General features: G+C 38.3%; 1 protein-coding gene across 8 annotated transcripts in view; it reads left to right on the top strand.

The window, feature by feature from the left end:
* ADGRB3 (adhesion G protein-coupled receptor B3) overlaps window positions 1–14,379 on the top strand; it is a 690,055-nt gene that overhangs the window by 411,291 nt on the left and 264,385 nt on the right. For 6 of the 8 annotated variants that reach the window (XM_075268342.1, XM_075268340.1, XM_075268341.1 and 3 more), the window contains one exon: window positions 4,765–4,873. In XM_075268342.1, coding sequence (XP_075124443.1) covers window positions 4,765–4,873 — 109 coding nt within the window. The remainder of the gene's footprint in view (window positions 1–4,764; window positions 4,874–14,379) is intronic. The other 2 variants (XM_075268344.1, XM_075268339.1) reach the window with 1 other exon arrangement.

Raw genomic sequence — 14,379 nt, 5'->3', positions numbered from 1 at the left:
CAGCATTTCGACACCATCCATTGCATAATGGTGGCTCCAGAGACATCAGATAGAACACAAGATTTCAAGAACACTGCAACATTAAAAAATCTACAAATTTACATGTATACACAATATAACTATTTAACTTGATTTGCTAAGATCGGGACAAAGTTTTAAGTAGCGCAATCATGCATATGATAAAATATGAGCCGATTTGTTATTTACTGGAAAATATTCCTTGCGCACATGTTTTGTATATGTAATAGATTCTCATTGATTGCTATGGATCTACAGTATAATGTAACTCAGTTTGCTTCTGATCTTATGTAGTGCCCAAGTTACACAGTCCCTATGGAACATGGGACTTTCTGTGCCATCGTACAAGCTGCATGCAAATGGCTTTGCTATGGACATGAGACTTAACTAGCAAATTAAGCGTTCATTCTTAAACTCCATTGTAATCTTGTTTTAATGCTTAAGTGTAACATCCTGGCTGTTAAACTTTTTATGTAGGTTTGACTACTTCTTATGTAAAGTCATCAGCCTTCTTTAACAAGATTATATTATTAAATATACTAAAAAGAATATTTAAACTAGAAATGACATGAATATAAAATATAGACATAAGAACATATAGTCATGTTTAACTACACCATTAAATGTTACTTCAAAAACTACTTCTTATGCAGTATGTTAGCCTTTGTATCTCCAGTTCATTTTACAGAATAAGACTGTAAACCATGGAAACATGTACTGACAGCACATTTAGTAAGGATACACAACTAGGGTTGAGCCGATCTTGAGATTTCAAGATCGATTTTAAAATCCGATTTCCTATCATTTTCCAGCCAATCTTGATCCCGATCTCGATCGTGAAATTTGCCCGATCGCCAATCGGAATCCGATCTTTTCCGATCCCGATCCTCAACCCTAGTCAATGCTTCTCTATGAGAAAAGTCAGCCGATCTTGAGATAACCTCTGATCTAGATCCCGCTGGAAAAGATCGGGTTGGAATTCCGATCATGATCGTGAAATTTACTCGATCGCCGATCGGAATCCGATCTTTTCCGATCCCGATCGCTCAACCCTATACACAACTGTGCAAAGTTTACTTAAAATGCAGCAACCAATAAAACATACCCTAGAAAACAACTGATCATAATATCTTTACATTTACTTAAAGGGGCTTTCTCATAAACAAAGCCGTATTTAAAATTATAGACAATTAAAACATAAACATTTTTGCAAATGGAAATAATTAAAAAAATTGAAGTTTTAAAGCTAATCTATGATCATTTCAATGATGACAGTCTGTTGTCTTCTTTGGATGCTGATGGATATGACCATGAATGCAGAAACTTTCTATATTTTGAAACCCAGTCCATTCCATTGTTGTGGCTGGATTATTTTCTTGTGCACTATCCTTGCCCGATAACCTGACAACAATATGAAACCATGGCTGGATTTGTGACAAGTTCCATACCATAGAAAGTTCCTGCATTCATGGTCAGATACATTGACAACCAATCAAACATTGGTGGCAAAAGACTGTCACCATTAAAATGGTTAGAGTTAGAGAAAATCTTTAAAACACTGTAAAATTTTGAATAATTTATATTTGCAAAAAAAGTTTAACTTTTAATTGTCTACTAATCTAAATAAGGGTATGTTCATAGAAGCCCATGTACTATACAGTACCTTACTGCATGAAATATAAATTACATTTGTGGCATTTTATGGCCTCATGCATAGAAACTTACAAAGAGAAAAAGGTCAGGGTATGTCCACAGCAACCTTTACACTACTTTAAACTTCAAATGGTTGTTCAAAAATGTAAGAAAACCCATGTGGATGTGGGGAGAGGTGTAAAAAAAAAGGCAACTCCATTGAACGTTTCCAGTGTTCATGCTGGCATCTTGTTGCCATAAGTCCAGCACAACATGTGAAGGTGGAGATCAATGGCCTTGATGTTTACTGGAAATGATACAGCAACATAATTGGCCTATATCACCACTTCCTTGCTAGTGACCACTGAGCCATCACATGGGGGGCAAGACTTCTGTCAATGAGACACCATCACAAACCTGAACGGACACTGGTTGTGGACATAGCACTGCAGACAGGTGACTATTCTTTTTTTATTTTATTTTACATCTCCCTTGACCTCATATGGGTTTCTCAAATTCTTGGGCAACTGCCATGTCAACACTTCAGAACCCTGCAGTCTTGCTCTGATTGCCTGAGATAGAAGAGGCTCCCAACTTTACCCTCTAAGGGTTGATCATCCAGAAATGGAGTTCTCTCTGACTCTGACAAAGAGTGCTGGTCCCAGCTTTACAATATAGAAGCAATGTAGCAGGCACAACATCTGTGTTTGCTATATTGCTGTGCCCATACTAATATGGTGCTGAATGTTCAGAGTTACATAATAGTACAGTGCACAACTGGAAGGGGTTAATGTTGACAACCTATTGTTTGATAGGTCATCAATATGAGAATAGCAGGAGGCTTAGTCCCATCAAACCCCTCAAACAACTGTTCAAAGGAGGCACAATGCATTGTAAGTAGCACAGTTCCATATATTATGTAATGGCCTGTAAAGGTACAATCTTATTACTTTAGCTGCAGCTGTTGATCCAAATTGCTGTGAGTCAGACCCAGACAATGTTATATTGGTCACCATTACTAAAGTCCTGAAATACCTTTTTAATAAAGCAAATTGCTACCTATGTTTGTGACATCACAATAATAGTTGGACAAAAGAAATAGTAAACATTAGAAGAAAATCATACAATGATCTTTTTCATGGCTCCATCAAAAGGGATCACACTATTTTAGTACTCACTTTAGTTCTAAGAACATTATTTTTATTGTATAAGTACCCACATCTTCAGAGGTAATATGTTGGCTATCTGCACTTGCCTCTTGAAGCAACTTTAAAGGGATTATCCCATCTCAAGGATCCTATCTATACTGGTAGCTTATGTAAACTGAAAACATTTACTAAATATAGAAATGCTGCTGTCTGTTATCTCTCTGTGTAAACACGCAGATAACACTGAGTCCATTCTCTACAATCATGTGCATATTATCTGATCTTCATAATTATTGTGATACTGCAGTATCACATTCAGAGAGGGGAAAGGGGAGAAATACAGGAAGTGAGAAGTGACAGAATGCAAACTGCTTAAACAGTGAGATGGAAACTCCCTTTAAGCAGTCTTTAAATGTCCTATTTCCCAGAATCCATTGCTGATGATGCCTTAAAAAAGTACAAGCCAGAATCCGTATGGTTCCACATTTGATATGAACCAGTTTTATACAAGACATGAGTCTAGGTATACTCTGCTCATGCTGTGATAAACACTTCCACGACTTTATAGATACTTAGAAAAATTGCATACACTTGTAACACAAAATCTTTGTTTATTTGATCCAAATGCTATATGAAATGTTATTTATCCTGTATGTTTGTATATTTTATTCATTGCTCAATTTTTTTTTATAAAACATCAGTATATCCCACTGTGTTCTGTATGAAGAACGTGATTACTTAGAAGAATGGGATTTTGTTGGAGTGTTGCATAAAACTAGAGCGCATAGAGAAAGCACAATGACAGCAGTAAATGTTCATTCAGAACATTTTTGCACCACTCCAGGTCAATAGCCTCATGTTGTTTCCTTGGTGGCTGTTTCTTAATTTTGTGTAGCAAAATCTTTGTACAAAAAACTCAGGAACATCCATCTGTGCAGCTGGCATCACTTATGTGCAGAGGAATATTATGTTGTCTTTTACAGTGTGGGGGCAGCAGAGGACGGAAGATATTGTTTTTTAGTTTAACAATGTCCACATTGTGTGGACTTCCTTCTCTCATGGTACAGAAGTGAGGATTTTGGTTTTATTTAGTACTATGTCCCACTCAGTTTGTACATTTTCTGAAAAGAAAAAGATAAACACAATTAATAAATTGAAATAATCCTTTATAAAGATAATATCAGCAGATGACACATACACAAGGATATCAAATCCAAAACCAAATGGATTGTATGTAGGTCAGTAGAGTCTATGCATCAGTGAGGATCTCAGACACAGTTCTTCCTACAAATGTGCAATCTTAACTGGATATAGCAAAAATATAATAGATATTTTGCAAAAGAAAATGCTTATAAAAATGTTTTGGTTTTTTATATCACTAGTGTGCAAGAATTCTATCCCAATTTGCAACAACAAATCGGCGTACATACACATCAGATATCAGAGGCATTTTAGTCACATTTTGCATCTACTGTAAGGAGTCTTAACATGCACCAGGCATCTTAAGACAAGCATAAGGTGGCATAAGGATGAGAAAAGTGTTTAATAGTGTTGAGCGAATAGTATTCGTCGAATACCTTGCTCCCATAAGAATACGTGTTAGCGGGCGTCAAATATTCACTGTGCTTAAGCCCTTGGTGTTTGGCCGCTTCCACGCATTCCTATGGCAGCGAGGTATTCGACAAATAGTTTCGAATACTATTCGCTCAACACTAGTGTCCAACATGTCTAGGAATATAGGCCAAATCTATTACATAACAAGCTGAACTATGATATGTTAGCCGCACAATTCCCCCCACACACACACACACACACAAACACTTCATCTAAATTTCTGTAATGGATGTATAGCAAATATGGTACAAAAAGCCAGTTAAGTAGAAAATGTGTATATATTATGAATCATTCCTTTATACATTTCTTGTCTTATTGTTAGTTTTTTCAATTTCCTTCTTTTTTTTTCTAGAAATTTTACAGTGGTGAATTCTAAGATCATCGTTGTTACTATCCATCCAGAACCAAAATATACAGATTCGCTGGTAGAGATAGAACTGGCTCATCTGAACAATGTAAGTGTACGTATCTTTAACATTTACTTGAACTCAAATTCCAGTTAAAGATAATATTGATTTTCCAGTTTATTCTTGCTTATCTGAACAGTCTTCTTTTAATGTATGCAATGTTCCTAATACCTGTGGCAGCTAGTCATTATTATTATTATTATTATTATTATTATTATTATTATTTATTTATATAGCACCATTAATTCCATGGTGCTTTACATTTGAGGGTTACATACAATACACAAAATATACAGGTAGATATAATACTAACAATGACTGACTGGCACAGTGGGGTAGAGGGCCCTGCTCGCGAGGGCTTACAATCTATGAGGGAAGGGGGATAGAGACAGAAGGAGAGGGGGGGGAGACAGTTCAGATGGCAGTGCGGTGATAGTGTTATTAGAGGTTGTAGGCCTTCCTGAGTAGGTGAGTCTTCAGGGTCTTCTTGAAGTCTGTGATTGTGGGGGGTCAGTCTTATGTGTCTTGGTAGGGAGTTCCAGAGTATGGGGGATGCACAGGAGAAATCTTGGAGGCAGTTGTGTGAGGAGCGGATTAGCAGGTCATTGAAGGATCTGAGGTTACGTGTAGGCAGGTAGCGAGAGATTAGTTCAGAGATATATGGAGGGGACAGGTTGTGGATTGCTTTGAATGTTAACGTTAGTACCTTGAAGTCAATTCGCTGGGCTATGGGTAGCCAGTGGAGGGATTGGCAGAGGGGAGCAACCAATGAAGATCGGGGGGTGAAGTGAATTAAGTGAGCAGCGCAGTTTAAGGTGGACTTGAGGGGGGCGAGGGTGTTAGCTGGGAGTCCATGGAGAAGGGTGTTGCAGTAGTCTAAGCGGGAGATTATGAGGGCCTGGACAAGCATCTTAGTAGTTTCAGGGGTGAGGAAGGAGTGGATTTGATGGATGCTCTTGAGTTGGAGGCGGCAGGAAGTGTTGAGGGTTTGAACGTGTGACTTGAAGGATAGGTGGGAGTTCAGGGTTACCCCAAGGCATCGGGCCTGTCGAACAGGGGTAAGTGGGGTTCCGTTAACTTTGATAGATGGGTCAGGTGGAGGGGCCATACGGAGTGGGGTGAAGATGATGAACTCCATTTTCTCCATGTTGAGTTTGAGAAAGTGGGAGGAAAAGAAGAACGCTACGGCCACTAAACAATCTGGAACTCTGACCAGCAGGGAGGTAATGTCTGGTCCAGAGATGTATATTTGGGTGTTATCGGCATAGCAATGGTATTGAAAACCATGAGATTCTATGAGTTGGCCCAGGCCAAGAGTGTAGATGGAGAACAGGAGGGGTCCTAGGATGGAGCCTTGGGGGACACCTACAGAGAGAGGGCATGATGAGGAGGTGGTGTGTGAGTGGGAGACGCTGAATGTGCGGTCGGTGAGGTTTGAGGACATCCAGGAAAGGGCCGGGTCTGAGATACCAAGAAATGAGAGAATTTCTAACTGGAGGGAGTGGTCAACTGTCTCAAAGGCAAAGGAGAGGTCGAGGAGGAGGAGGACAGAGTAATATCATTTGTTCACTAAAAATACAGACACAATCACCCTGATACACCCACTCATCATTAAGGCTTAGGGTTCAGTATGACTGTGCTAACTTTTAGGACCAGACTCACGCACCAAAAGACAATCCTGTGACTTTGTGCTTTTGCTTCATGTTTGGTCTAAATAATATTGTTGCTCTAGTAATAATTCAATATTAATGATGTTAATAATATAAAGAAATAAAATAGTAATTTTAAAAAGAGTATAGTTTATAAATGTTAGCTATGGGATAAGGATGTTTTTAAAGAACAATCAGAATATGTGTCATATATGGCCCGCTTATTTGCATTTAATCTGAAAAACAATACTTAATAACTTTAATGTTGAGACATTGTATGGTTGTTTCAAATTTGCAGACCCAAACCTTGTGACTGCTCTATGAGTAAAACCTAAAATTTTGGGTTTTTTAGCATTATTGGGTTTCCTGGATCAGGACCGATAACTGCTTTAGCTGAACCTGCAGTTACTGTGCTGCTTACCTCTGCTAGTTTGCTCAGTCACTTTGATGATAGTGTGCACTCTTCTTATTTCTACTAGTTATAGTTTTGTCATTGAGATCTTTTGTGAATTTGGATCATCACACCGCAAGTTAACTCAGAGCTGGATGGTATTTGCAATCTCCAAGAGGTCCAATGGTAAAAACTGCCTCCACAGATATCAGATGGGAAAATAGTGTTAGACTAATGTCTGCCAGGGAAAACACTCAGACCAGCTCAGATGAGATATGGAGACACTGAAAAAAAAATTGCCTGGTTTTGCCATGCAAAATGGAAGACCCAATGTTTATATTCCATACACTTTTTCTGACTCTTAAATGCGCAGTCCCACTAAAAATGTATTCTCACTAATTTGTAGTGGAGGTCATCCTCTATTTTCTGGTCCTTGGCTATGTCATGTGACCAGCAGTCAGACTCTCCAGCACAGTGTCTAACATGTGCACAGAAAACTGATTCTCTACACATTGCTAAGAGAACCGCAATGTGAGTCTTGTAGTAACAAATGAAGAAACTGACATAATGTCAATGCATAAGGGTCATGAAGGGTCAGTTGGTGAGTATGATTGCTTGTGACATGACATAGCTCAGGGCTGGACAAATCATGAATACAATCATTGGTAAGAAGAATGCCTTCATTTCAACTTGAAAAGAGAGACAATGCCGAGTGGCACATTGCATGATACTTTATATTACAAATGGTAGTGGAGGTGTGATGACAAGAGATGGGTGCACTTCACACAGGTGTTGGGTGGCACCATGGGAGAGATGCCACACCGGCTATTCAGGTGCTGTATCTGGGTGACAGTGAAAATTGTTACAGTTGTCCCGTCATTTCCACTTGAATCATGTGATAGCAAATTATAACATAGGAGGTCTGGGCCATCACCCAGGACCCTACATAAAAAGCTACTCCACATTACCACTTCTTTTACCCACAATTAGAAATAGCCCTTGTAGAGTACTACTTCTACTTCTTTATTTTTTTTCATCCTGCTTAAATAGCTTAAATCCACATAAATAGCCAATGTACAGTACTACTTATCTTATCCTACCTATATGGCCATTGTACAGTATCACTACTCTTACACTGCTTATATAATTATACATTACAATTGCAGAGCATCTCTTCACTTATCCTGCATATGTGACATACAAAAATACATGGACAATTAATCTTTTCCTGCACACATAGGCACTGCACAGTACCACTTCTCTAAGCCTGTATATATGGGCAACACCAGTACCGCATATATAGACATTACAAACTACCACTTCTCTTATCTTGTACAGTATGTATGGGCACTGCACAGTACCATTACTCATATCCTGTATTATGAACACTGCACAGTTCTGTGTTTCCTAGGGTAGTTTCACATTGTCATGTATAGATTCCTTGTCCATTAGAGAATCAGACATAAAAAGCCAGATAAACAGATACAAACAGAAGACTTTCCATTTCTTTGTGTCATCCTTCATTTCCACGTTAAAATAGAAAGAATCTTCTGTTGGTTCAGTTTTTTCTTTTTATGTAGAAAGGACCATGCTACACTCTTTTTCGGTCTAAACAATTGAATTTCCAACAGAAGGAATCTATTTATTTTTAACGATGCAGAAACTTTGGTTCTGGTATTATATCCAGGGAGGTCGACAATCTGTATATGTCCCAGGTCCTTTAGTAGTCTTAGCCCACTCCGATATCATGTTCCTTTCTAATAGGCCATTTTCAGTGATTTTCCTATCTTACTTGGTTGCACACAGTTCCTTTGATGAAGGTAATCCTATATAGGTTCTTTTCATCAACTAACAAGCAAGATGGAACAACCAGGACTGGGCCCCTTCTTTCTAGAAGCCAAATGATCTGACTGTGCATTGTATACCCATTGGTGTTCATATCCCCACTGCTATGGTTGTCATGGACCATCCAGGAGCTGATACACACATAGATAGTGTTACAGTATATCCTGTACTGGTTACAGAGATGCAGATAACATTCACTGCAGCGGACCTCAACAAGCAGCCATGGTGAATAATACATCCATGTTAAGACACCCATAGATTTCTTAAATGGAGAAGACGTAAAAAGTATCTTTTGCTGTTTGGGCCAGTTATATCTCTAAACTGTTACATACTAGTCCACTATACCTGTCTGCAGATGTAGTATTGTTAGCTGTATCATTAGATAAGTGCACATTTTAGAAAGTACAGTGTTTGGGATTTGACAAGGACATAAATTTACTATTTTTTTTATAAATTCAGGTGTACAAAGATATTTATGACTGATAACATCATGATTTTGAGCAAATAAGAGTTAATTTTATCTCTTGAATACTTGTAGAATAAATGGCTTTAATACATATATCATCTATTTCTATCCCTCCATGTTGTAATTTTTGCAGTGAATGCAGTAAATATAAGAAAATAGTATGGTCTCAATGTTGAAATTGACATCTTGGTTTCCTAAGTCTCTCGACCATATTTATATGGTGATGAGAGAAAAATTTCAAAACTAAATTTCAAGAGATAATTTGACAAGCAATTGAGAAACCACAAGCACCTCAACTCTAGTTCCCTGTAGATTCTACAGTAAACTACAGTAGTTGGCTGATTTGAGACACTTAAGGTTCATCTGAGTGTATTAATGTGTCAAGTGATGTTGAATTTTATGTCACAAGCAGTGAAAATGTATCGTTTTAAGGCTGTAAAGCGTTTACAGTGTTATTTTGTTAATGACAGGCAGAAGGTATTTGTTATTCTGTGCCGATGTCAAGCCATTGCATCTGCACTCAGTATATTTAGTAGAGGTAATGTACGTGTAGAAAGATGTGTAATGCTGCCACTAAAATAATATTGGCGAGCAAGTTTATAAATAGGTCTGCTTAGACGGTGTTTGTAAAATGGCTGATTAAAGTGATGGTTTGGAGGCCGCGTTCATTTTTCTTAGACTCTGAAGCACTTTAGCTCTTTGCATCAATTAGTATAGAGTCTCCTCTATTTATCTTTTAATGCAGGTCAATTGCTCTCACTATCAGATAGCTAAATGGCTGTGCTGCACTATTGAACTCAATGCTTAGTTTACAAATGATAATTTCCTACCTGTTTAACACAAGACACTGGAAAGTTATCAGCTCCTAAACAATGTATAACCTGGAAAAAAATCTGTCATGCACTCCATAAGCTCATACTATTATCTAGTGTTAGAATCGGTGACAGTGTATCCAATTCTCATATACTCACAGGTTTGCTTGTGCTCACTATGTCATTTCTGGATTGCAAAATAAAGAACATGAAGCTTGTTCACTACAGCTGTAAATATACCTGGGAATATTTTATAAACTATCTGAATATATCACTTTATCATTATTATTTTCATTGAATCTCTGTAACAGAATGTATATTACATAAGGGAATTTCCCTAAACAGTATATACTGTATTTCCTTTTTACATGTCACAAATCAATTCCACATTGTACTGTATTATGGTATGTTTGTAACTTAGAATTATTCATTTCATTGATATACTGTGACTCATTCTATGAGCAAATTTACTGGAGCTTTTATCTTTCCATGACTTTATGAACATTGGACATAGATGAGCCAAGCTGAGCGCATGGCCAGCACTGCTACATCTCGGCATAGGAATGCATTGACAAGCGTTGATTGGCCGAATACCATACAAAGTACAGCATTCGGCCAATCAACGCTGGTTCTGCCGGAGGAGGCAGAGTCTAAGATCAGTCCACAGCAGTCTCCATTCTGGTCTGATCTTAGACTCCACCTCCTCACAGACGAGCCTCCGGCAGAACCAGTGTTGATTGGCCGAATGCTGTACTCTGTATGGCATTTGGCCAATCAACGCTGGTTAATGCATTCCTATGGGAAAAAGTCAGCTCCCGCATATCACAAGCTGACAGGGATCCCGACCAGATAGAGCCCCAAAGAGCTGGGTGAGTAACATTCCTACCTAAATAAAGGTAATCCCTAGCTAACCCTGCCAGTACATCTATCCCTGTCTCACAGACACATAGTTCACAGTCTCATATTAACCAGATATTAAATCCACTGTTCGTATAAATTGGAGGTCACCTGAATTAGCCAGCCAATTACTTTTTCCGATTTTTTTTCAATGCCTCCATTGTCATAGTTCCTCTTCCGAATTTTTAGTGAGTTTACCACCTGATGTTCGACTAGAATCGAAAAGCCTGATATCCGATTGAACATGTACTCGATCGACCGCTGTTCGCTCATCTCTAGTGTCTTCCTATATCAACATTTTATTTAAAAAGGAAGTGTCATTTCCCTTTTTATTCACTTCTGTGCCAGAGGTGGGGGTGTTTGATGAATAATTTTGTAATATACTTTACTAACCTATTTTACTAGAAAATAGACTTTCATGTTCTAACAACTGTCTAAGTATGATCTGCTGCATATAAAAATAATTCATTTTCATGATTTGCTACAAGTCTGTGAAAATGGAGTTCACCACAAGTCTTACAGTAATTTTATACATAGATGATGTATTATAATATTATAATACCAGAACATACAGAGCCAGTGTTAGGAATCAGAGGTCTTTTGCTAGTACATAGTAAGGCAGCATGCTGCTTGCTACTGATCTAACATGCAAACCACATCAGTTCCAACATCTGTTGCTATAATGCATTTGTATCAAACAGCTCGAGCAGTAAACTCAGAAGAATTATTATAGGCTTTGTTCAACATGTTTGCTAATGCTGTCAAGATTAAAATCCTCAAAGTTGACAGTTGACATTGCAAAAAAAAAAAAAAAAAAGAACAAATATGGAATTGGGAGCATCATAGAAAGTGGTAAAGATTCTCCTGTGACAGATGGTTCTTAGCCAATGGTTAAAGACAATGACCAGCTTCTGTTGTGCAGTAACATGATATTTTGACATTTTGCAACTGGTCTACACTAGAGATGAGCGAACAGTAAAATGTTCGAGGTTCGATATTCGTTTCGAGTAGCCCCTCAATATTCGACTACTCAAATCGAATATCGAACCTTATTATAGTCTGTTGGGGAAAATGCTCGTTTCAGGGGTAGGCAATGTTCGATCAAATTACACTTACCAAGTCCACGAGTGAGGGTTGGGCTGGATCCTCCGAGAAGTCTTCTCCTTGCAGCGTCCGCACGGCATCTTCTGGCTCTGAATTCACTCTGCCAGGCATCGGGCCTGGGCAGAGCCGAATGCGCATGCCCGCACTACAAGGGGACATGCACAGTCGGCTCTGCCCAGGCCCAATGCCTGGCAGAGTGAATGAAGAGCCGGAAGACGCCGCGGGGAAGCTGCATGGAGAAGACTTCTAAAGGTAGGAGAAGAACCAGTGTTGATTTGCCGACTGTATAGCATTCGGCCAATCAATGCTGGTTCTGCATCGAACTTTTACATTCGAACAGCGAGTGGTACTCGATCGAGCACGAGTATTTCGAATACCATAGTATTTGATCGAATACCTACTCGATCCAGTACTACTCGCTTGTCTCTAGTCTACACTTTTTCCTTATTGCTATATATGGTTCTTCTTCTTTGAGAGGACTAACCCTACAAAATTGTTGCTATGTATAGATTGGAAATAATTTATTGTAAAAAAAAAAAAAAAAGAAAGTGGTATTTTTATCATCAGATGTATTAACACAACTACTGTCATATCTGTCATCATAATTGGATTCATTCCTATGTTGTTTCTTGTTTCTATGGATGTGGTCAGACTAAAAGGGTTTGTACTAAGTCTTGAACTTATCCACTATAGATAAAATAAGGGGTGATTTTACAATTGGTGGGTATCTCAGCAATACTTTACTCTCTCTGTCGATTCCACAAAGAATGGAGCAACAGGGAGTGTAGTCAGCCCACCACTCAATTAGGACAGGTGAACTGGGCCCCATCATCTGTATCTGGATTGGGCGTCCTAGTAGTCAGACCCCATCGATCATGAAGCTATCCCTTATCCTGTCAATAGGGGATAACATAAAAACCTGGTAAACCCCTTTATCTGATCTCCAATTTAGTTTAGGTCTCATGAAAATAATTTATTACAATATCTCAACATGCTAACAAAAGCCTTGAATGGGTGCAATTGCCACTTTGTCCCCACTGTGTGGTTACACATATAAATAAATAGGGTAGCTAGCATATCACTTGTCACAATAAGGGCTCGTTCACATCTGCGCCCGGTCTCCGTGTGTACAGGTTTCCGTTTCCTGTCCAAAACTGGGCAGGAAATGGAAACCTGCAGGCATTTTTCAAACCCATTCACTTGAATGGGTTTGAAAAGTGTCTGGCTGTGAGTGCCGGTGAGCGTTTTGTGCTCTCTGTGGTGAAACCTTTTTTTTTTTTTAGCCGGACACAAAGTTGGACATGCAGGACTTTGTATCTGGTTTAAAAAAACAATTTCACTGCGGAGAGCATAAAACGCTCACCGGCGCTCATGGCCGGTCTGACAGGTTACCGTCTTCTGCCGGCAGAAGACGGAAACCTGAGTACGGACACCGAACGCTGGTGTGAACTCAGTGTAACTTGTGTTTGGAAAAACTTGTGATACATATACAGTATCTGGATATGTCCATTTAAGAGACAGGTAGGTCCCATGTCTATATATCAATTAGGATCACATACTATGAAGTACAAGGTTCCTGAAATAATTTGCATACAGTACATACTGAACATGATATTTATATTTATGGATACAAAGCCATATTAACTTTACTACTAGACTGCATATAAGTTTGATCCCAGAACAATGGTAGCCACCAAATTGGGTGATATAGATATGATATATGCAGAAGATGTTATAGAACTACATATCTTACATAATTGCAACCATTATTTTGTGAGAAAAACATACCGTACTGTATTTGCAATATGCAGAATTATCCAAACTGTTCCGGTCAATATTAATGTACATGATCCTATGCCAATAAATTCTAATCACGTCAATCTGCTTGTTTACTTCAACCTATTACGCAGATGAAAATGAATAGAGGAGGAATGATCGCTACTGACCTGATAATTGGGCATTTATTAGGTCCTTTATTCTTTTGTGAATGAGTTCATTTATTCGGTCTCCACTTATTTATATGGTTAAATTACTGATTATAATTTTTTTAGATTAGTTTACAAATTACATATATTATACTGAGTTGATCATCACATCTGGACATGAGTAATGAAAATGTGACTTGTAGATCAGCAATAATTATTAATATACATATTTAAAATATGAAGCAAAGCTAGATTATAATACATGTAGATAGATTTTTTTTCATTGATGCACACGTAAATAATATATGTATTCCCATATTCTGTGATTTGTATACTTGGTGAATTAAATTAAGAGTACATAAAGACTTGGGCAGGTTTAAAATACCAACTTAGTCCTGGGTTCAAATCCTACCAAGGGTCACATGTGCATGGAGTTTCTATGTTTCCCCTGGGTGGGGGGATTCCTCTAGA

The sequence above is a fragment of the Leptodactylus fuscus genome, chromosome 3 (genome assembly GCF_031893055.1).
Source record: "Leptodactylus fuscus isolate aLepFus1 chromosome 3, aLepFus1.hap2, whole genome shotgun sequence".
Lineage (NCBI taxonomy): Eukaryota > Metazoa > Chordata > Amphibia > Anura > Leptodactylidae > Leptodactylus > Leptodactylus fuscus.
This window is presented reverse-complemented; position numbering and strand designations above follow the sequence as displayed.